Raw genomic sequence first — 24,291 nt, 5'->3', positions numbered from 1 at the left:
CCAGGGGGTCAAACATACGACCCATGGGCCAACATCCTACCCCTAAACCAGCATCCTACCACTAAACCAGCATCCTACCCCTAAACCAGCATCCTACCCCTAAACCAACATCCTACCCCTAAACCAGCATCCTACCCCTAAACCAGGGGGGTCAAACATATGACCCGTGGGCCAGCATCCTACCACTAAACCAGCATCCTACCCCTAAACCAGCATCCTACCACTAAACCAGCATCCTACCCCTAAACCAGGGGGGTCAAACATACGACCACTAAACCAGCATCCTACCCCTAAACGAGGGGGGTCAAACATACAACCCATGGGCCAGCCTCCTACCGCTAAACCAGCATCCTACCCCTAAACCAGCATCCTACCCCTAAACCAGCATCCTACCACTAAACCAGGGGGGTCAAACATACGACCCATGGGCCAGCATCCTATCCCTAAACCAGCATCCTACCCCTAAACCAGCATCCTACCACTAAACCAGCATCCTACCACTAAACCAGCATCCTACCACTAAACCAGCATCCTACCCCTAAACCAGCATCCGACCACTAAACCAGCATCCTACCACTAAACCAGCATCCTACCACTAAACCAGCATCCTACCCCTAAACCAGCATCCTACCCCTAAACCAGCATCCGACCACTAAACCAGCATCCTACCACTAAACCAGCATCCTACCCCTAAACCAGGGAGGGTCAAACATAAGGACTGTGGTGAAAAAAAATGGAGGTGATACATTTTTGCATTTAAAAAAATTAAACTACAGACCTCATTGAAGACTAAATGAGGCCGGCGGGGAATTATTTTGGTTGATAACCCTTCTCTAAACCAACCCGTAGCCCTGACCTCTGAACCCCAACAACCGTCTCTAACCTTTACCAACCTTTGACACAGGTTCTGAGGTTTGAAGGGACGTTGGAGTCTCCAGAGTTCTGGTTGTTGATGCCCACACGATGTGAACCCAGACAAACTGAAATACAACACAGTGGGGTTATATTAGCTGACATCAGACAACAACACAGTGGGGTTATATTAGCTGACATCAGACAACAACACATTGGGGTTATATTAGCTGACATCAGACAACAACACAGTGGAGTTATATTAGCTGACATCAGACAGACAGACAACAACACAGTGGGGTTATATTAGCTGGCATCAGACAACAACACAGTGGGGTTATATTAGCTGGCATCAGACAACAACACAGTGGGGTTATATTAGCTGGCATCAGACAACAACACAGTGGGGTTATATTAGCTGGCACCAGACAGACAGACAACAACACAGTGGGGTTATATTAGCTGACATCAGACAACAACACAGTGGGGTTATATTAGCTGGCATCAGACAACAACACAGTGGGGTTATATTAGCTGGCATCAGTCATATCATCAGACAACAACACAGTGGGGTTATATTAGCTGGCATCAGTCATATCATCAGACAACAACACAGTGGGGTTATATTAGCTGACATCAGACAGACAGACAACAACACAGTGGGGTTATATTAGCTGACATCAGACAGACAGACAACAACACAGTGGGGTTATATTAGCTGGCATCAGTCATATCATCAGACAACAACACAGTGGGGTTATATTAGCTGGCATCAGACAACAACACAGTGGGGTTTTATTAGCTGGCATCAGACAGACAGACAACAACACAGTGGGGTTATATTAGCTGGCATCAGTCAGACAGACAACAACACAGTGGGGTTATATTAGCTGACATCAGTCATATCATCAGACAACAACACAGTGGGGTTATATTAGCTGGCATCAGACAACAACACAGTGGGGTTATATTAGCTGGCATCAGACAACAACACAGTGGGGTTATATTAGCTGGCATCAGTCATATCATCAGACAACAACACAGTAGGGTTATATTAGCTGGCATCAGACAACACCACAGTGGGGTTATATTAGCTGACATCAGACAGACAGACAACAACACAGTGGGGTTATATTAGCTGGCATCAGACAGACAGACAACAACACAGTGGGGTTATATTAGCTGGCATCATTCATATCATCAGACAACACAGTGGGGTTATATTAGCTGACATCAGTCAGACAACAACACAGTGGGGTTATATTAGCTGGCACCAGTCAGACAGACAACAACACAGTGGGGTTATATTAGCTGGCATCAGACAGACAGACAATAACACAGTGGGGTTATATTAGCTGGCATCAGACAACAACACAGTGGGGTTATATTAGCTGACATCAGACAGACAACAACACAGTGGGGTTATATTAGCTGACATCAGACAACACAGTGGGGTTATATTAGCTGACATCAGACAACAACACAGTGGGGTTATATTAGCTGACATCAGACAGACAGACAACAACACAGTGGGGTTATATTAGCTGGCATCAGACAACAACACAGTGGGGTTATATTAGCTGGCATCAGACAGACAGACAACAACACAGTGGGGTTATATTAGCTGGCACCAGACAGACAGACAACAACACAGTGGGGTTATATTAGCTGGCATCAGACAACAACACAGTGGGGTTATATTAGCTGGCACCAGTCATATCATCAGACAACAACACAGTGGGGTTATATTAGCTGACATCAGACAACAACACAGTGGGGTTATATTAGCTGACATCAGTCAGACAACAACACAGTGGGGTTATATTAGCTGGCACCAGACAACAACACAGTGGGGTTATATTAGCTGGCACCAGTCAGACAGACAACAACACAGTGGGGTTATATTAGCTGACATCAGTCAGACAGACAACAACACGGTGGGGTTATATTAGCTGACATCAGACAGACAGACAACAACACAGTGGGGTTATATTAGCTGACATCAGACAGACAGACAACAACACAGTGGGGTTATATTAGCTGGCACCAGACAGACAGATAACAACACAGTGGGGTTATATTAGCTGGCATCATTCATATCATCAGACAACAACACAGTGGGGTTATATTAGCTGACATCAGACAACAACACAGTGGGGTTATATTAGCTGGCATCAGACAACAACACAGTGGGGTTATATTAGCTGGCACCAGACAGACAGATAACAACACAGTGGGGTTATATTAGCTGGCATCATTCATATCATCAGACAACACAGTGGGGTTATATTAGCTAACATCAGACAACAACACAGTGGGGTTATATTAGCTGACATCAGACAACAACACAGTGGGGTTATATTAGCTGGCATCAGACAACAACACAGTGGGGTTATATTAGCTGACATCAGACAACAACACAGTGGGGTTATATTAGCTGACATCAGACAACAACACAGTGGGGTTATATTAGCTGGCATCAGACAACAACACAGTGGGGTTATATTAGCTGACATCAGACAGACAACAACACAGTGGGGTTATATTAGCTGACATCAGACAGACAGACAACAACACAGTGGGGTTATATTAGCTGGCACCAGACAACAACACAGTGGGGTTATATTAGCTGACATCAGACAACAACACAGTGGGGTTATATTAGCTGACATCAGACAGACAACAACACAGTGGGGTTATATTAGCTGACATCAGACAGACAGACAACAACACAGTGGGGTTATATTAGCTGACATCAGACAACAACACAGTGGGGTTATATTAGCTGACATCAGACAACAACACAGTGGGGTTATATTAGCTGACATCAGACAGACAACAACACAGTGGGGTTATATTAGCTGACATCAGACAGACAGACAACAACACAGTGGGGTTATATTAGCTGACATCAGACAACAACACAGTGGGGTTATATTAGCTGGCATCAGACAACAACACAGTGGGGTTATATTAGCTGGCACCAGACAGACAGATAACAACACAGTGGGGTTATATTAGCTGACATCAGACAACAACACAGTGGGGTTATATTAGCTGGCATCAGACAACAACACAGTGGGGTTATATTAGCTGGCACCAGTCACATGATAACTCATTGAGGAACGGGTGGCTGAGGGTCAGCCTGATTCTATGTCGCCAGATGTTGTTAATGGACAAATGGCTGAACACAGGACTTCAACAGAGAGCAGAAGGGTTGAAACTCACAGACATATTGAGGATAGAAGTGTTCCTGTAAAAAGAGAGGAGACATTATTAGAAGTCTGTCTGGGTCCTTAAACCAGTCATTATTAGAAGTCTGTCTGGGTCCTTAAACCAGTCATTATTAGAAGTCTGTCTGGGTCCTTAAACCAGTCATTATTAGAAGTCTGTCTGGGTCCTTAAACCAGTCATTATTAGAAGTCTGTCTGGGTCCTTAAACCAGTCATTATTAGAAGTCTGTCTGGGTCCTTAAACCAGTCATTATTAGAAGTGGTGTCTGTCTGGGTCCTTAAACCAGTCATTATTAGAAGTGGTGTCTGTCTGGGTCCTTAAACCAGTCATTATTAGAAGTCTGTCTGGGTCCTTAAACCAGTCATTATTAGAAGTCTGTCTGGGTCCTTAAACCAGTCATTATTAGAAGTCTGTCTGGGTCCTTAAACCAGTCATTATTAGAAGTCTGCCTGGGTCCTTAAACCAGTCATTATTAGAAGTCTGCCTGGGTCCTTAAACCAGTCATTATTAGAAGTCTGTCTGGGTCCTTAAACCAGTCATTATTAGAAGTCTGTCTGGGTCCTTAAACCAGTCATTATTAGAAGTCTGTCTGGGTCCTTAAACAAGTCATTATTAGAAGTCTGTCTGGGTCCTTAAACCAGTCATTATTAGAAGTGGTGTCTGTCTGGGTCCTTAAACCAGTCATTATTAGAAGTGGTGTCTGTCTGGGTCCTTAAACCAGTCATTATTAGAAGTCTGTCTGGGTCCTTAAACCAGTCATTATTAGAAGTCTGTCTGGGTCCTTAAACCAGTCATTATTAGAAGTCTGTCTGGGTCCTTAAACCAGTCATTATTAGAAGTCTGTCTGGGTCCTTAAACCAGTCATTATTAGAAGTCTGTCTGGGTCCTTAAACCAGTCATTATTAGAAGTCTGTCTGGGTCCTTAAACCAGTCATTATTAGAAGTCTGTCTGGGTCCTTAAACCAGTCATTATTAGAAGTCTGTCTGGGTCCTTAAACCAGTCATTATTAGAAGTCTGTCTGGGTCCTTAAACCAGTCATTATTAGAAGTCTGTCTGGGTCCTTAAACCAGTCATTATTAGAAGTGGTGTCTGTCTGGGTTTTTAAACCAGTCATTATTAGAAGTGGTGTCTGTCTGGGTCCTTAAACCAGTCATTATTAGAAGTGGTGTCTGTCTGGGTCCTTAAACCAGTCATTATTAGAAGTGGTGTCTGTCTGGGTCCTTAAACTAGTCATTATTAGAAGTGGTGTCTGTCTGGGTCCTTAAACCAGTCATTATTAGAAGTCTGTCTGGGTCCTTAAACCAGTCATTATTAGAAGTGGTGTCTGTCTGGGTCCTTAAACCAGTCATTATTAGAAGTCTGTCTGGGTCCTTAAACCAGTCATTATTAGAAGTCTGTCTGGGTCCTTAAACCAGTCATTATTAGAAGTCTGTCTGGGTCCTTAAACCAGTCATTATTAGAAGTCTGTCTGGGTCCTTAAACCAGTCATTATTAGAAGTCTGTCTGTCTGGTCCTTAAACCAGTCATTATTAGACTGGTGTCTGTCTGGGTCCTTAAACCAGTCATTATTAGAAGTCTGTCTGGGTCCTTAAACCAGTCATTATTAGAAGTCTGTCTGGGTCCTTAAACCAGTCATTATTAGAAGTGGTGTCTGTCTGGGTCCTTAAACCAGTCATTATTAGACCAGTCATTATTAGAAGTGTCTGTCTGGGTCCTTAAACCAGTCATTATTAGAAGTCTGTCTGGGTCCTTAAACCAGTCATTATTAGAAGTGGTGTCTGTCTGGGTTTTAAACCAGTCATTATTAGAAGTCTGTCTGGGTCCTTAAACCAGTCATTATTAGAAGTGGTGTCTGTCTGGGTCCTTAAACCAGTCATTATTAGAAGTGGTGTCTGTCTGGGTCCTTAAACCAGTCATTATTAGAAGTCTGTCTGGGTCCTTAAACCAGTCATTATTAGAAGTCTGTCTGGGTCCTTAAACCAGTCATTATTAGAAGTCTGTCTGGGTCCTTAAACCAGTCATTATTAGAAGTCTGTCTGGGTCCTTAAACCAGTCATTATTAGAAGTCTGTCTGGGTCCTTAAACCAGTCATTATTAGAAGTCTGTCTGGGTCCTTAAACCAGTCATTATTAGAAGTGGTGTCTGTCTGGGTCCTTAAACCAGTCATTATTAGAAGTCGTGTCTGTCTGGGTCCTTAAACCAGTCATTATTAGAAGTGGTGTCTGTCTGGGTCCTTAAACCAGTCATTATTGTGGTCTGTCTAGGTCGCTTAAACGCCAGTCATTATTAGAAGTCTGTCTGGGGCCACCCATATGTAAAAGTAGTGGCCCCAGCCGACTTGTAAGTCGCTTTGGACAAAAGCGTCTGCTAAATGGGATATATATATTAGAAGTCTGTCTGGGTCCTTAAACCAGTCATTATTAGAAGTGGTGTCTGTCTGGGTCCTTAAACCAGTCATTAATAGAAGTCTGTCTGGGTCCTTAAACCAGTCATTATTAGAAGTCTGTCTGGGTCCTTAAACCAGTCATTATTAGAAGTGGTGTCTGTCTGGGTCCTTAAACCAGTCATTATTAGAAGTCTGTCTGGGTCCTTAAACCAGTCATTATTAGAAGTGGTGTCTGTCTGGGTCCTTAAACCAGTCATTATTAGAAGTGGTGTCTGTCTGGGACCTTAAACCAGTCATTATTAGAAGTGGTGTCTGTCTGGGTCCTTAAACCAGTCATTATTAGAAGTCTGTCTGGGTCCTTAAACCAGTCATTATTAGAAGTCTGTCTGGGTCCTTAAACCAGTCATTATTAGAAGTGGTGTCTGTCTGGGTCCTTAAACCAGTCATTATTAGAAGTGGTGTCTGTCTGGGTCCTTAAACCAGTCATTAATAGAAGTGGTGTCTGTCTGGGTTCTTAAACCAGTCATTATTAGAAGTGGTGTCTGTCTGGGTCCTTAAACCAGTCATTATTAGAAGTCTGTCTGGGTCCTTAAACCAGTCATTATTAGAAGTGGTGTCTGTCTGGGTCCTTAAACCAGTCATTATTAGAAGTGGTGTCTGTCTGGGTCCTTAAACCAGTCATTATTAGAAGTGGTGTCTGTCTGGGTCCTTAAACCAGTCATTATTAGAAGTGGTGTCTGTCTGGGTCCTTAAACCAGTCATTATTAGAAGTGGTGTCTGTCTGGGTCCTTAAACCAGTCATTATTAGAAGTGGTGTCTGTCTGGGTCCTTAAACCAGTCATTATTAGAAGTGGTGTCTGTCTGGGTTCTTAAACCAGTCATTATTAGAAGTGGTGTCTGTCTGGGTCCTTAAACCAGTCATTATTAGAAGTGGTGTCTGTCTGGGTCCTTAAACCAGTCATTATTAGAAGTGGTGTCTGTCTGGGTCCTTAAACCAGTCATTATTAGAAGTGGTGTCTGTCTGGGTCCTTAAACCAGTCATTATTAGAAGTGGTGTCTGTCTGGGTCCTTAAACCAGTCATTATTAGAAGTGGTGTCTGTCTGGGTCCTTAAACCAGTCATTATTAGAAGTGGTGTCTGTCTGGGTCCTTAAACCAGTCATTATTAGAAGTGGTGTCTGTCTGGGTCCTTAAACCAGTCATTATTAGAAGTGGTGTCTGTCTGGGTCCTTAAACCAGTCATTATTAGAAGTGGTGTCTGTCTGGGTCCTTAAACCAGTCATTATTAGAAGTGGTGTCTGTCTGGGTCCTTAAACCAGACATTATTAGAAGTGGTGTCTGTCTGGGTCCTTAAACCAGTCATTATTAGACTGGTGTCTGTCTGGGTCCTTAAACCAGTCATTATTAGAAGTGGTGTCTGTCTGGGTCCTTAAACCAGTCATTATTAGAAGTGGTGTCTGTCTGGGTCCTTAAACCAGTCATTATTAGAAGTGGTGTCTGTCTGGGTTCTTAAACCAGTCATTATTAGAAGTGGTGTCTGTCTGGGTCCTTAAACCAGTCATTATTAGAAGTGGTGTCTGTCTGGGTCCTTAAACCAGTCATTATTAGACTGGTGTCTGTCTGGGTTCTTAAACCAGTCATTATTAGAAGTGGTGTCTGTCTGGGTCCTTAAACCAGTCATTATTAGAAGTGGTGTCTGTCTGGGTTCTTAAACCAGTCATTATTAGAAGTGGTGTCTGTCTGGGTCCTTAAACCAGTCATTATTAGAAGTCTGTCTGGGTCCTTAAACCAGTCATTATTAGAAGTGGTGTCTGTCTGGGTCCTTAAACCAGTCATTATTAGAAGTGGTGTCTGTCTGGGTCCTTAAACCAGTCATTATTAGAAGTGGTGTCTGTCTGGGTTCTTAAACCAGTCATTATTAGACTGGTGTCTGTCTGGGTCCTTAAACCAGTCAACAGCTTGAGACAACGTCCCGTCCATCCCACTCAGCTACGTCAACACTAGTCAACATCCCGCTCTGTCCCACTTAAACCAGTCATTACTAGTCAACGTCCCGCTGTCCCACTCAGCTACGTCAACACTAGTCAAAGTCCCGTCCGTCCCACTTACGTTAGTCAACGTCCCGCTCCGTCCCACTCAGCTACGTCAACACTAGTCAACGTCCCGCTCCATCCCACTCAGCTACGTCAACACTAGTCAACGGTCCCGCTCCATCCACTCAGCTATTAGACTAGTCAACGTCCCGGTCCATCCCAAGCTACGTCAACACTAGTCAACGTCCCGGTCCATCCCACCAGCTCATTAACACTAGTCAACGTCCCGCTGTCTGGGTCAACACTTCAAACCAGTCATTAGCTACGTCAACACTGGTCAACGTCCCGTCTGGGCTACGTAAACACAGTCATTCCATCCCACTCAGCCACGTCAACACTAGTCTGTCCCGCTCCATCCCACTCAGCCACGTCAACACTAGTCAACGTCCCGCTCCATCCCACTCAGCTACGTCATTACTAGTCAACGTCCCGGTCCATCCCACTCAGCTACGTCCACTAGTCAACGTCAGCACATCCCACTAGCTAGTCAACACTAGTCAACGGTCCATCCCACTCAGCGGCGTCAACATTAGTCAACGTCCCCGCTCCATCCCACTCAGCTGTCGTCAACACTAGTCAACGTCCCGCACCATCCCACTAGCTACGTCAACACTAGTCAACGTCCCGGTCCATCCCACTCAGCTCGCCAACACTAGTCAACGTCCCGGTCCATCCCACTCAGCTTAAACCAGTCAACGCCCCGCACTGGGTCCCACTCAGCTACGTCAACACTAGTCAACGCCCCGGTCCATCCCACTCAGCTACGTCAACACTAGTCAACGCCCCGCACCATCTGCTCGGGTCCACTAAACGTCCCGTCATCCCATTAGAACGTGGTGTCAACGTCCCGGTCCATCCCACTCAGCTCGCCAACACTAGTCAACGTCCCGTCCATCCCACTCAGCTACGCCAACACTAGTCAACGCCCCGCTATCCCTCTCAGCATTACGCCAACACTAGTCAACGTCCCCGCTCCATCCCACTCAGCTCTAGTCAACGTCCCGGTCCATCCCACTCAGCTCATTATTAGTCAACGTCCCGGTCCATCCCACTCAGCTACGCCAACACTAGTCAACGCCCAGCTCCATCCCACTCAGCTACGTCAACACTAGTCAACGCCCCGCTCCATCCCACTCAGCTAAACCAGTCAACGCCCCGCTATCCCACTAGCGACGTGGTGTCAACGTCCCGCTCCATCCCACTCAGCTACGCCAACACTAGTCGACGCCCCGCTTCATCCCACTCCCAGCGGTCAACACTAGTCAACGCCCCGCACCATCCCACTATTAGAAGTGGTAGTCAACGTCTGGGTCCTTAAACCAGCTCGCCATTATTAGAAGTGGTCCATCCCACTCAGCTGCCAACACTAGTCAACGTCACAATACTCAGCTACGTCAACACTAGTCAACGCCCGGTCCATCCCACTCAGCTAGTCATTACTAGTCAACGTCTCCATCCCACTCAGCTACGTCAACACTAGTCAACGCAGTCCATCCCATTAGAACACTAGTCAACGTCCCGCTCCATCCCACTCAGCTACGTCAACACTAGTCAACGCCCCGCTCCATCCCACTTAGCGAGTCAACACTAGTCAACGTCCCCGCTCCATCCCACTCAGCTACGTCAACACTAGTCGTCCTTATCCCACTCAGCGACGTCAACACTAGTCAACGTCCCGCACCATCCCACTCAGCTACGTCAACACTAGTCAACGCCCCGCTCCATCCCACTCTGGGTCAACACTTAGTCAACGCAGTCCATCCCACTAGCTTAACACTAGTCAACGTCCCGCACAATCCCACTCAGCTCGTCAACACTTAACATCCAGTCATCCCACTCAGCTAGTCAACACTAGTCAACGTCCCGGTCCATCCCACTCAGCTACGTCAACACTAGTCAACGTCCCGGTCCATCCCACTCAGCTACGTCAACACTAGTCAACGTCCGCATCCCACTCAGCTTCAACACTAGTCAACGTCCCGCACCATCCCACTCAGCTACGTCAACACTAGTCAACGTCCCGGTCCATCCCACTCAGCTACGTGAACACTAGTCAACGTCCCGCACCATCCCACTCAGCTACGTCAACACTAGTCAACGTCCCGCTCCATCCCACTCAGCTACGTCAACACTAGTCAACGTCCCGCTCCATCCCACTCAGCTACGTCAACACTAGTCAACGTCCCGCTCCATCCCACTCAGCTACGTCAACACTAGCCAACATCAGGCTCCATCCCACTCAGCGACGTCAACACTAGTCAACGTCCCGCACAATCCCACTCAGCTACGTCAACACTAGTCAACATCCCGCTCCATCCCACTCAGCTACGTCAACACTAGTCAACGTCCCGGTCCATCCCACTCAGCTACGTCAACACTAGTCAACGTCCCGCACCATCCCACTCAGCTACGTCAACACTAGTCAACATCCCGGTCCATCCCACTCAGCTCGTCAACACTATTCAACGTCCCGGTCCATCCCACTCAGCTACGTCAACAAGTCTGGGTCAACCTTAGTCAACGTCCCGCACCATCCCACTCAGCTACGTCAACACTAGTCAACGTCCCGCTCCATCCCACTCAGCTACGTCAACACTAGTCAACGTCCCGCTCCATCCCACTCAGCTACGTCAACACTAGTCAACGTCCCGCTCCATCCCACTCAGCTACGTCAACACTAGCCAACATCAGGCTCCATCCCACTCAGCGACGTCAACACTAGTCAACGTCCCGCTCCATCCCACTCAGCTACGTCAACACTAGTCAACGTCCCGCTCCATCCCACTCAGCGACGTCAACACTAGTCAACGTCCCGCTCCATCCCACTCAGCTACGTCAACACTAGTCAACGGCTCCATCCCACTCAGCGACGCAACACTAGTCAACGTCCTGCTCCATCCCACTCAGCGACGTCAACACTAGTCAACGTCCCGCTCCATCCCACTCAGCTACGTCAACACTAGTCAACGTCGTCCTGCTCCATCCCACTCAGCGACGTCAACACTAGTCAACGTCCCGCTCCATCCCACTCAGCTACGTCAACACTAGTCAACGTCCCGCTCCATCCCACTCAGCTACGTCAACACTAGTCAACGTCCCGCTCCATCCCACTCAGCTACGTCAACACTAGTCAACGTCCCGCTCCATCCCACTCAGCTACGTAACACTAGTCAACGTCCCGCTCCATCCCACTCAGCTACGTCAACACTAGTCAACGTCCCGCTCATCCCACTCAGCTACGTCAACACTAGTCAACGTCCCGCTCCATCCCACTCAGCTACGTGTCTAGTCAACGTCCCGCTCCATCCCACTCAGCCACGTCAACACTAGTCAACGTCCCGCTCCATCCCACTCAGCTACGTCAACACTAGTCAACGCGGGAAACCTCATGGCAAACACACGTAAGCAAACACATGATGGGGGGAACAGTTCAATGACCTGAGTCTGTTACATACACACACTCTCCCCATGTCCCTCCTGACATGACCATCTAGTGACTACCCTCTCCCTCTCCCCATGTCCCTCCTGACATGACCATCTAGTGTCTACCCTCTCCCTCTCCCCATGTCCCTCCTGACATGACCATCTAGTGTCTACCCTCTCCCCCATGTCCCTCCCATGACCATCTAGTCCCTCCTCCCTCCTGACATGACCATCTAGTGACTACCCTCCTTCTCCCCCCCATGTCCCTCCTGACATGACCATCTAGTGTCTACCCTCTCCCTCTCCCCATGTCCCTCCTGACATGACCATCTAGTGTCTACATGACCATCTCCCTCTCCCCATGTCCCTCCTGACATGACCATCTAGTGTCCCTACATGTCCCTCCTGACATGACCATCTAGTGTCTACCCTCTCCCCCATGTCCCTCCTGACATGACCATCTAGTGTCTACCCTCTCCCCATGTCCCTCTCCCCATGTCCCTCCTGACATGACCATCTAGTGTCTACCCTCTCCCCATGTCCCTCCTGACATGACCATCTAGTGTCTACCCTCTCCCCATGTCCCTCCTGACATGACCATCTAGTGCTACCCTCTCCCTCTCCCCATGTCTCCCCATGTCCCTCCTGTCCCTCCTGACATGACCATCTAGTGACTACCCTCTCCCCCCATGTCCCTCCTGACATGACCATCTAGTGACTACCCTCTCCCTCTCCCCATGTCCCTCCTGACATGACCATCTAGTGACTACCCTCTCCCTCTCCCCATGTCCCTCCTGACATGACCATCTAGTGTCCCTCTCCTCTCCCCATGTCCCTCCTGACATGACCATCTAGTCCCTCTCCCATGTCCCTCCTGACATGACCATCTAGTGACTACCCTCTCCCTCTCCCCATGTCCCTCCTGACATGACCATCTAGTGTCTACCCTCTCCCCATGTCCCTCCTGACATGACCATCTAGTGTCTACCCTCTCCCTCTCCCCATGTCCCTCCTGACATGACCATCTAGTGTCTACCTCCCTCTCCCCATGTCCCTCCTGACATGACCATCTAGTGACTACCCTCTCCCTCTCCCCATGTCCCTCCTGACATGACCATCTAGTCCCCTCTCCCCATGTCCCTCCTGACATGACCATCTAGTGACTACCCTCTCCCTCTCCCCATGTCCCTCCTGACATGACCATCTAGTGACTACCCTCTCCCTCTCCCCATGTCCCTCCCCATGTCCCTCCTGACATGACCATCTAGTGTCTACCCTCTCCCTCTCCCCATGTCCCTCCTGACATGACCATCTAGTGTCTACCCTCTCCCTCTCCCCATGTCCCTCCTGACATGACCATCTAGTGACTACCCTCTCCCCATGTCCCTCCTGACATGACCATCTAGTGTCTACCCTCTCCCCATGTCCCTCCTGACATGACCATCTAGTGACTACCCTCCCTCTCTCCCCATGTCCCTCCTGACATGACCATCTAGTGTCTACCCTGTCTCCCTCTCCCCATGTCCCTCCTGACATGACCATCTAGTGACTACCCTCTCCCCATGTCCCTCCTGACATGACCATCTAGTGTCTACCCTCTCCCCATGTCCCTCCTGACATGACCATCTAGTGTCTACCCTCTCCCCATGTCCCTCCTGACATGACCATCTAGTGTCTACCCTCTCCCTCTCCCCATGTCCCTCCTGACATGACCATCTAGTGACTACCCTCTCCTCTCCCCATGTCCCTCCTGACATGACCATCTAGTGTCTACCCTCTCCCTCTCCCCATGTCCCTCCTGACATGACCATCTAGTGTCTACCCTCTCCCCATGTCCCTCCTGACATGACCATCTAGTGTCTACCCTCTCCCTCTCCCCATGTCCCTCCTGACATGACCATCTAGTGTCTACCCTCTCCCTCTCCCCATGTCCCTCCTGACATGACCATCTAGTGACTACCCTCTCCCCATGTCCCTCCTGACATGACCATCTAGTGTCTACCCTCTCCCCATGTCCCTCCTGACATGACCATCTAGTGTCTACCCTCTCCCCATGTCCCTCCTGACATGACCATCTAGTGTCTACCCTCTCCCTCTCCCCATGTCCCTCCTGACATGACCATCTAGTGACTACCCTCTCCCTCTCCCCATGTCCCTCCTGACATGACCATCTAGTGACTACCCTCTCCCTCTCCCCATGTCCCTCCTGACATGACCATCTAGTGTCTACCCTCTCCCTCTCCCCATGTCCCTCCTGACATGACCATCTAGTGTCTACCCTCCTCCCCATGTCCCTCCTGACATGACCATCTAGTGTCTACCCTCTCCCTCTCCCCATGTCCCTCCTGACATGACCATCTAGTGTCTACCCTCTCCCCATGTCCCTCCTGACATGACCATCTAGTGTCTACCCTCTCCCTCTCCCCATGTCCCTCCTGACATGACCATCTAGTGTCTACCCTCTCCCTCTCCCCATGTCCCTCCTGACATGACCATCTAGTGTCTACCCTCTCCCCATGTCCCTCCTGACATGACCATCTAGTGTCTACCCTCCCTCCCCCATGTCCCTCCTGACATGACCATCTAGTGACTACCCTCTCCCTCTCCCCATGTCCCTCCTGACATGACCATCTAGTGTCTACCCTCTCCCCATGTCCCTCCTGACATGACCATCTATGTCCTGACATGACCATCTTCCCCATGTCCCTCCTGACATGACCATCTAGTGTCTACCCTCTCCCCATGTCCCTCCTGACATGACCATCTAGTGTCTACCCTCTCCCCATGTCCCTCCTGACATGACCATCTAGTGTCTCCCTCTCCCTCTCCCATGTCCCTCCTGACATGACCATCTAATGTCTACCCTCTCCCTCTCCCCATGTCCCTCCTGACATGACCATCTAGTGTCTACCCTCTCCCCTCCCCATGTCCCTCCTGACATGACCATCTAGTGTCTACCCTCTCCCTCTCCCCATGTCCCTCCTGACATGACCATCTAGTGTCTACCCTCTCCCCAGTCCCTCCTGACATGACCATCTAGTGTCTACCCTCTCCCCCCCATGTCCCTCCTGACATGACCCATCTAGTGTCTACCCTCTCCCTCTCCCCATGTCCCTCCTGACATGACCATCTAGTGTCTACCCTCTCCCTCCCCCCATGTCCCTCCTGACATGACCATCTAGTGTCTACCCTCTCCCTCTCCCCATGTCCCTCCTGACATGACCATCTAGTGTCTACCCTCTCCCTCTCCCCATGTCCCTCCTGACATGACCATCTAGTGTCTACCCTCTCCCCATGTCCCTCCTGACATGACCATCTAGTGTCTACCCTCCCCATGTCCCTCCTGACATGACCATCTCCCCTCCCCATGTCCCTCCTGACATGACCATCTAGTGTCTACCCTCCCTCTCCCCAGGTCCCTCCTGACATGACCATCTAGTGTCTACCCTCCCTCCTCATCCCCATGTCCCTCCTGACATGACCATCTAGTGTCTACCCTCTCCCCATGTCCCTCCTCATGACCATCTAGTGTCTACCCTCTCCCCATGTCCCTCCTGACATGACCATCTAGTGACTACCCTCTCCCTCTCCCCATGTCCCTCCTGACATGACCATCTAGTGTCTACCCTCTCCCTCCCTCCCCATGTCCCTCCTGACATGACCATCTAGTGTCTACCCTCTCCCCATGTCCCTCCTGACATGACCATCTAGTGTCTACCCTCTCCCTCTCCCCATGTCCCTCCTGACATGACCATCTAGTGTCTACCCTCTCCCCATGTCCCTCCTGACATGACCATCTAGTGTCTACCCTCTCCCTCTCCCCATGTCCCTCCTGACATGACCATCTAGTGTCTACCCTCTCCCTCCCCATGTCCCTCCTGACATGACCATCTAGTGTCTACCCTCTCCCCATGTCCCTCCTGACATGACCATCTAGTGTCTACCCTCTCCCTCTCCCCATGTCCCTCCTGACATGACCATCTAGTGTCTACCCTCTCCCTCTCCCCATGTCCCTCCTGACATGACCATCTAGTGACTACCCTCTCCCCATGTCCCTCCTGACATGACCATCTAGTGTCTACCCTCTCCCCATGTCCCTCCTGACATGACCATCTAGTGACTACCCTCTCCCTCTCCCCATGTCCCTCCTGACATGACCATCTAGTGTCTACCCTCTCCCTCTCCCCATGTCCCTCCTGACATGACCATCTAGTGACTACCCTCTCCCCATGTCCCTCCTGACATGACCATCTAGTGTCTACCCTCTCCCCATGTCCCTCCTGACATGACCATCTAGTGTCTACCCTCTCCCCATGTCCCTCCTGACATGACCATCTAGTGTCTACCCTCTCCCTCTCCCCATGTCCCTCCTGACATGACCATCTAGTGACTACCCTCTCCCTCTCCCCATGTCCCTCCTGACATGACCATCTAGTGTCTACCCTCTCCCTCTCCCCATGTCCCTCCTGACATGACCATCTAGTGTCTACCCTCTCCCCATGTCCCTCCTGACATGACCATCTAGTGTCTACCCTCTCCCTCTCCCCATGTCCCTCCTGACATGACCATCTAGTGTCTACCCTCTCCCTCTCCCCATGTCCCTCCTGACATGACCATCTAGTGACTACCCTCTCCCCATGTCCCTCCTGACATGACCATCTAGTGTCTACCCTCTCCCCATGTCCCTCCTGACATGACCATCTAGTGTCTACCCTCTCCCCATGTCCCTCCTGACATGACCATCTAGTGTCTACCCTCTCCCTCTCCCCATGTCCCTCCTGACATGACCATCTAGTGACTACCCTCTCCCTCTCCCCATGTCCCTCCTGACATGACCATCTAGTGACTACCCTCTCCCTCTCCCCATGTCCCTCCTGACATGACCATCTAGTGTCTACCCTCTCCCTCTCCCCATGTCCCTCCTGACATGACCATCTAGTGTCTACCCTCTCCCCATGTCCCTCCTGACATGACCATCTAGTGTCTACCCTCTCCCTCTCCCCATGTCCCTCCTGACATGACCATCTAGTGTCTACCCTCTCCCCATGTCCCTCCTGACATGACCATCTAGTGTCTACCCTCTCCTCTCCCCATGTCCCTCCTGACATGACCATCTAGTGTCTACCCTCTCCCTCTCCCCATGTCCCTCCTGACATGACCATCTAGTGTCTACCCTCTCCCCATGTCCCTCCTGACATGACCATCTAGTGTCTACCCTCTCCCTCTCCCCATGTCCCTCCTGACATGACCATCTAGTGACTACCCTCTCCCTCTCCCCATGTCCCTCCTGACATGACCATCTAGTGTCTACCCTCTCCCCATGTCCCTCCTGACATGACCATCTAGTGTCTACCCTCTCCCCATGTCCCTCCTGACATGACCATCTAGTGTCTACCCTCTCCCCATGTCCCTCCTGACATGACCATCTAGTGACTACCCTCTCCCCATGTCCCTCCTGACATGACCATCTAATGTCTACCCTCTCCTCTCCCCATGTCCCTCCTGACATGACCATCTAGTGTCTACCCTCTCCCTCTCCCCATGTCCCTCCTAACATGACCATCTAGTGACTACCCTCTCCCTCTCCCCATGTCCCTCCTGACATGACCATCTAGTGTCTACCCTCTCCCCATGTCCCTCCTGACATGACCATCTAGTGTCTACCCTCTCCCTCTCCCCATGTCCCTCCTGACATGACCATCTAGTGTCTACCCTCTCCCCATGTCCCTCCTGACATGACCATCTAGTGTCTACCCTCTCCCTCTCCCCATGTCCCTCCTGACATGACCATCTAGTGTCTACCCTCTCCCTCTCCCCATGTCCCTCCTGACATGACCATCTAGTGACTACCCTCTCCCTCTCCCCATGTCCCTCCTGACATGACCATCTAGTGTCTAACCTCTCCCTCTCCCCATGTCCCTCCTGACATGACCATCTAGTGTCTACCCTCTCCCCATGTCCCTCCTGACATGACCATCTAGTGTCTACCCTCTCCCCCCCATGTCCCTCCTGACATGACCATCTAGTGTCTACCCTCTCCCCATGTCCCTCCTGACATGACCATCTAGTGTCTACCCTCTCCCTCTCCCCATGTCCCTCCTGACATGACCATCTAGTGTCTACCCTCTCCCCAGGTCCCTCCTGACATGACCATCTAGTGACTACCCTCTCCCCATGTCCCTCCTGACATGACCATCTAGTGTCTACCCTCTCCCCATGTCCCTCCTGACATGACCATCTAGTGTCTACCCTCTCCCCATGTCCCTCCTGACATGACCATCTAGTGACTACCCTCTCCCTCTCCCCATGTCCCTCCTGACATGACCATCTAGTGTCTACCCTCTCCCTCTCCCCATGTCCCTCCTGACATGACCATCTAGTGTCTACCCTCTCCCCATGTCCCTCCTGACATGACCATCTAGTGTCTACCCTCTCCCTCTCCCCATGTCCCTCCTGACATGACCATCTAGTGTCTACCCTCTCCCCATGTCCCTCCTGACATGACCATCTAGTGTCTACCCTCTCCCTCTCCCCATGTCCCTCCTGACATGACCATCTAGTGTCTACCCTCTCCCTCTCCCCATGTCCCTCCTGACATGACCATCTAGTGTCTACCCTCTCCCCATGTCCCTCCTGACATGACCATCTAGTGTCTACCCTCTCCCTCTCCCCATGTCCCTCCTGACATGACCATCTAGTGACTACCCTCTCCCTCTCCCCATGTCCCTCCTGACATGACCATCTAGTGTCTACCCTCTCCCCATGTCCCTCCTGACATGACCATCTAGTGTCTACCCTCTACCTCTCCCCATGTCCCTCCTGACATGACCATCTAGTGTCTACCCTCTCCCCATGTCCCTCCTGACATGACCATCTAGTGACTACCCTCTCCCCATGTCCCTCCTGACATGACCATCTAGTGTCTACCCTCTCCCTCTCCCCATGTCCCTCCTGACATGACCATCTAGTGTCTACCCTCTCCCTCTCCCCATGTCCCTCCTAACATGACCATCTAGTGACTACCCTCTCCCTCTCCCCATGTCCCTCCTGACATGACCATCTAGTGTCTACCCTCTCCCCATGTCCCTCCTGACATGACCATCTAGTGTCTACCCTCTCCCTCTCCCCATGTCCCTCCTGACATGACCATCTAGTGTCTACCCTCTCCCTCTCCCCATGTCCCTCCTGACATGACCATCTAGTGTCTACCCTCTCCCTCTCCCCATGTCCCTCCTGACATGACCATCTAGTGACTACCCTCTCCCTCTCCCCATGTCCCTCCTGACATGACCATCTAGTGTCTAACCTCTCCCTCTCCCCATGTCCCTCCTGACATGACCATCTAGTGTCTACCCTCTCCCCATGTCCCTCCTGACATGACCATCTAGCGTCTACCCTCTCCCCATGTCCCTCCTGACATGACCATCTAGTGTCTACCCTCTCCCCATGTCCCTCCTGACATGACCATCTAGTGTCTACCCTCTCCCTCTCCCCATGTCCCTCCTGACATGACCATCTAGTGACTACCCTCTCCCTCTCCCCATGTCCCTCCTGACATGACCATCTAGTGTCTACCCTCCCTCTCCCCATGTCCCTCCTGACATGACCATCTAGTGTCTACCCTCTCCCTCTCCCCATGTCCCTCCTGACATGACCATCTAGTGACTACCCTCTCCCCATGTCCCTCCTGACATGACCATCTAGTGTCTACCCTCTCCCCATGTCCCTCCTGACATGACCATCTAGTGACTACCCTCTCCCTCTCCCCATGTCCCTCCTGACATGACCATCTAGTGACTACCCTCTCCCTCTCCCCATGTCCCTCCTGACATGGCCATCTAGTGTCTACCCTCTCCCTCTCCCCATGTCCCTCCTGACATGACCATCTAGTGACTACCCTCTCCCTCTCCCCATGTCCCTCCTGACATGACCATCTAGTGTCTACCCTCTCCCTCTCCCCATGTCCCTCCTGACATGACCATCTAGTGACTACCCTCTCCCCATGTCCCTCCTGACATGACCATCTAGTGTCTACCCTCTCCCCATGTCCCTCCTGACATGACCATCTAGTGTCTACCCTCTCCCTCTCCCCATGTCCCTCCTGACATGACCATCTAGTGTCTACCCTCTCCCTCTCCCCATGTCCCTCCTGACATGACCATCTAGTGACTACCCTCTCCCCATGTCCCTCCTGACATGACCATCTAGTGTCTACCCTCTCCCTCTCCCCATGTCCCTCCTGACATGACCATCTAGTGTCTACCCTCTCCCCATGTCCCTCCTGACATGACCATCTAGTGTCTACCCTCTCCCCATGTCCCTCCTGACATGACCATCTAGTGTCTACCCTCTCCCTCTCCCCATGTCCCTCCTGACATGACCATCTAGTGTCTACCCTCTCCCCAGGTCCCTCCTGACATGACCATCTAGTGACTACCCTCTCCCCATGTCCCTCCTGACATGACCATCTAGTGTCTACCCTCTCCCCATGTCCCTCCTGACATGACCATCTAGTGTCTACCCTCTCCCCATGTCCCTCCTGACATGACCATCTAGTGACTACCCTCTCCCTCTCCCCATGTCCCTCCTGACATGACCATCTAGTGACTACCCTCTCCCTCTCCCCATGTCCCTCCTGACATGACCATCTAGTGTCTACCCTCTCCCTCTCCCCATGTCCCTCCTAACATGACCATCTAGTGACTACCCTCTCCCTCGGTCCCTCCTGACATGGCCATCTTGTAACTAGTGTGCCCGGGGCCCTCCTGACATGACCATCTAGTGACTACCCTCTCCCTCGGTCCCTCCTGACATGGCCATCTTGTAACTAGTGTGCCAGGGTCCCTCCTGACATGGCCATCTTGTAACTAGTGTGCCCGGGGCCCTCAGCAGCCACTCACCGTCTCCGGGTTGTTCTCAAAGATCTCCCTCGCCTCCTCCTTGTTGCACAGCTCCTCGATACATTCTCTCTCCAGGTTACCTTTCTTACTCTCCTCAAACATGGAGTTGGCCCTGCGGTGCCGAGACAGGAACTGGGAGGCCCTGTTCTGAGTTAGGACTGGAGACAAACACTGTGTAACTGGGTAGGTTATATATTTCACTTGCAACTCCAGAAATATGTATTCAATGTTTATGCGTTTCTATTGGTTGTGTAAGGACGGACGCTGGGAGACAAGGATGCAAGTACAAGGGGAGGTAACAGTTAATAAACAAGGGGAGTCAACAGTTAATAAACAAGGGGAGTCAACAGTTAATAAACAAGGGGAGTCATCAGTTAATAAACAAGGGGAGTCAACAGATAATAAACAGTTAATAAACAAGGGGAGTCAACAGTTAATAAACAAGGGGAGTCAACAGTTAATAAACAGTTAATAAACAAGGGGAGGTAACAGTTAATAAACAAGGGGAGGTAACAGTTAATAAACAAGGGGAGTCAACAGTTAATAAACAAGGGGAGTCAACAGTTAATAAACAAGGGGAGTCAACAGTTAATAAACAAGGGGAGGTAACAGTTAATAAACAAGGGGAGTCAACAGTTAATAAACAAGGGGAGGTAACAGTTAATAAACAAGGGGAGTCAACAGTTAATAAACAAGGGGAGTCAACAGTTAATAAACAAGGGGAGTCAACAGTTAATAAACAAGGGGAGTCAACAGTTAATAAACAGTTAATAAACAAGGGGAGTCAACAGTTAATAAACAAGGGGAGTCAACAGTTAATAAACAAGGGGAGTCAACAGTTAATAAACAAGGGGAGGTAACAGTTAATAAACAAGGGGAGTCAACAGTTAATAAACAGTTAATAAACAAGGGGATTCAACAGTTAATTAACAAGGGGAGTCAACAGTTAATAAACAGTTAATAAACAAGGGGAGTCAACAGTTAATAAACAGTTAATAAACAAGGGGAGGTAACAGTTAATAAACAGTTAATAAACAAGGGGAGGTAACAGTTAATAAACAGTTAATAAACAACGGGAGTCAACAGTTAATAAACAAGGGGAGGTAACAGTTAATAAACAAGGGGAGGTAACAGTTAATAAACAGTTAATAAACAAGGGGAGGTAACAGTTAATAAACAACGGACAAGAAACAAACAAGGACCGCGTCTGGACAAGGGATATAAACACAACACGAGGAACAAACTGAGGAACAGACAGATATAGAAGGGGCCATCAACAAAATGAAGGAGGCCAGGTGAGTCCAATGAGCGCTGATGCGTGTAATGACAGTGGCAGGTGTCCGTAATGATGGGCAGCCTGGCGCCCTCGAGCACCAGAGACGGGGAGCGGGAGCAGGCGTGTCAGGTTGGTTGAATGTACATATCAATTAGGTGTCATGATATCGGCGACACTTGTAGATAGGGGGAGATCACAAAACGTAAACTCCTCCCAGTCTGATATTAACCTGCAAGTGTAACAGTATAGCTTCTGTCCCTCTCCTCGCCCCTACCTGGGCTCGTACCAGGAACACAGGGACAACAGCCACCCTCGAAGCATCGTCACACATCGCTCCAGAGCAAGGGGAACAACTACTTCAAGGTCTCAGAGTGAGTGACGTCACCGATTGAAAAGCTATTAGCGCGCACCACCGCTAACTAGCTAGCCGTTTCACATGGGTTACACCAGCATTAGGTCCCGTTCTGAAACACTGTATTCTATTTTCAGATGGACAATGTGTAGGAGTTCACTAGGTACATGTCCAGATGTATACAGTACATGTATAGTACCTGTTAGATATTGAGGGGGCTTCCTGGGATGTACTTTTTATTTAATGTTATTGCTGTAAAACTTGAGTCAGCTAGCATGCTCTAATTACAATGGTCACATTAGCTCCCTTCTAATACTGATATTGACATGCAAGCGGACGAATCACGAATGGCCGTCAACATACTGTTGATTCCTGCACATTTAAATGTGTTTCCTTCGGTCTATAGTCAGAATAAACCCCAAATCAACTGTGTGATCGATGGCTGCGACCGTCCTTTCTTTAAAAAAAAACACAACGCAAGAAGTTACGAAGTACTGATGACGTCCGTTACACTCACACAACACGTGTTTTATTACGTCGTTATTACAATGTGATGGCAGCGGGGGGGAAGTATGGGGTTTGTGTGAATGGTGTATGTGACCACATAGGAATCTATATTGATATTTTACACATGTTTTGATGGATGAATCATTTGGATCAAACTGTAAACGGATTAGTACACAGTCCCATTTCAACAGGTCTTTGTTCTTGTTTCAGCAGGGTATTACCCCCCAACACGTGGTCTTATTTAAATGATTTAAAGCAATTTTGTTTAAAAAAACAAAACATAAATAATCTAGGAGGTGTCACTCATCTTCCAGGACTGCAGGAACAGTGTAAAACATCAGATCACCTGTTGCCTTTTTGTCGACATACGCAGCTCAAAACCTGTTTCAGACTTTATAACATGTTGTGGAAAGTAGCGTTGGCTTCGGCGCATTAAAGTTGTCTTTTAGTAACAAGTTACCATTAATTCGTTGGCTTTGACGGGTATAAATTGTATTTTAGTATGTAAGTTACCGTTAATTCTTTGGGAAAAGAAAAACACCAAACATACCCCCCCTGATCTTGTGTAAAAGCGGAAAACAACCAAAGTTGTACTTTTACTATCCACATACATAAGTCCATTTTTCCGTTATCCAACTTAAAGTAAAATAAAGTTTCACTTACATCGATGAGCATCGCAAAGCGCCACCAGAAAGATGAAACAAGCCACCGATTCTCCTAATAAACTATGTTTATTTCTCCACATAATAAAACCGATCCTCGGAACAGCTCAGGTCCGCGACAAAAACTTTAATCTTCCCGAAAATGTTTTCGCCTGTTCAGTGGAGGGAGCTGGGACTGGACCGGGAGCGGAGAGAGGAGAGGAGGGAGACGTGTGTGTCGTGAACCACATTAACATGACCAACAAAACTGGAATCGGCGTTAAGCCTTCAAAATAAAATACAAATATATATATTCACAAAAGTAGTGCACTGGGTCTGTATAGATCCGTTTGAGTCCATGTTCTCTTGATAAGTGCATAAATTGGACCATTTTCCTGTCCTGTTAAACATTCAAAATGAAACCAGTACTTGTGCATGTCAGGGAAAATGTATGGAGTTTTTTTTTTTTTAAATACATTATTTTCTTTAGGAATGTAATTCAGTAAAAGTAAATGTAGTCAAAAATATAAATAGTAAAGTCAAGTACAGATACCCAGAAAAACTCACAGAACACAACTGTTTGGCTTTAAGAGCTACAATAGTAATATGGGTGTGTCACGGATGTGC

At 49.2% G+C, this 24,291-nt stretch overlaps 1 protein-coding gene across 1 annotated transcript in view; it reads right to left on the bottom strand.

Moving 5' to 3' along the window:
* The window catches only part of LOC135534074 (vitamin K-dependent protein S-like), a gene marked incomplete at its 3' end in the record, with an annotated part of 28,362 nt that extends 4,425 nt beyond the window's left edge, over positions 1-23,937 (bottom strand). Inside the window, exons 1-4 of the mRNA XM_064961220.1 lie at positions 23,687-23,937; positions 20,889-21,046; positions 4,081-4,105; positions 894-980 (exon numbers count right to left, since the gene is read on the bottom strand). Of these exons, the coding sequence (XP_064817292.1) occupies positions 894-980; positions 4,081-4,105; positions 20,889-21,046; positions 23,687-23,768 (352 nt within the window). The remainder of the gene's footprint in view (positions 1-893; positions 981-4,080; positions 4,106-20,888; positions 21,047-23,686) is intronic.
* Between the last annotated feature and the right edge of the window lie 354 nt (positions 23,938-24,291).

Source organism: Oncorhynchus masou, unplaced genomic scaffold (genome assembly GCF_036934945.1).
Source record: "Oncorhynchus masou masou isolate Uvic2021 unplaced genomic scaffold, UVic_Omas_1.1 unplaced_scaffold_2971, whole genome shotgun sequence".
Taxonomy (NCBI): Eukaryota; Metazoa; Chordata; class Actinopteri; order Salmoniformes; family Salmonidae; genus Oncorhynchus; species Oncorhynchus masou.
This window is presented reverse-complemented; position numbering and strand designations above follow the sequence as displayed.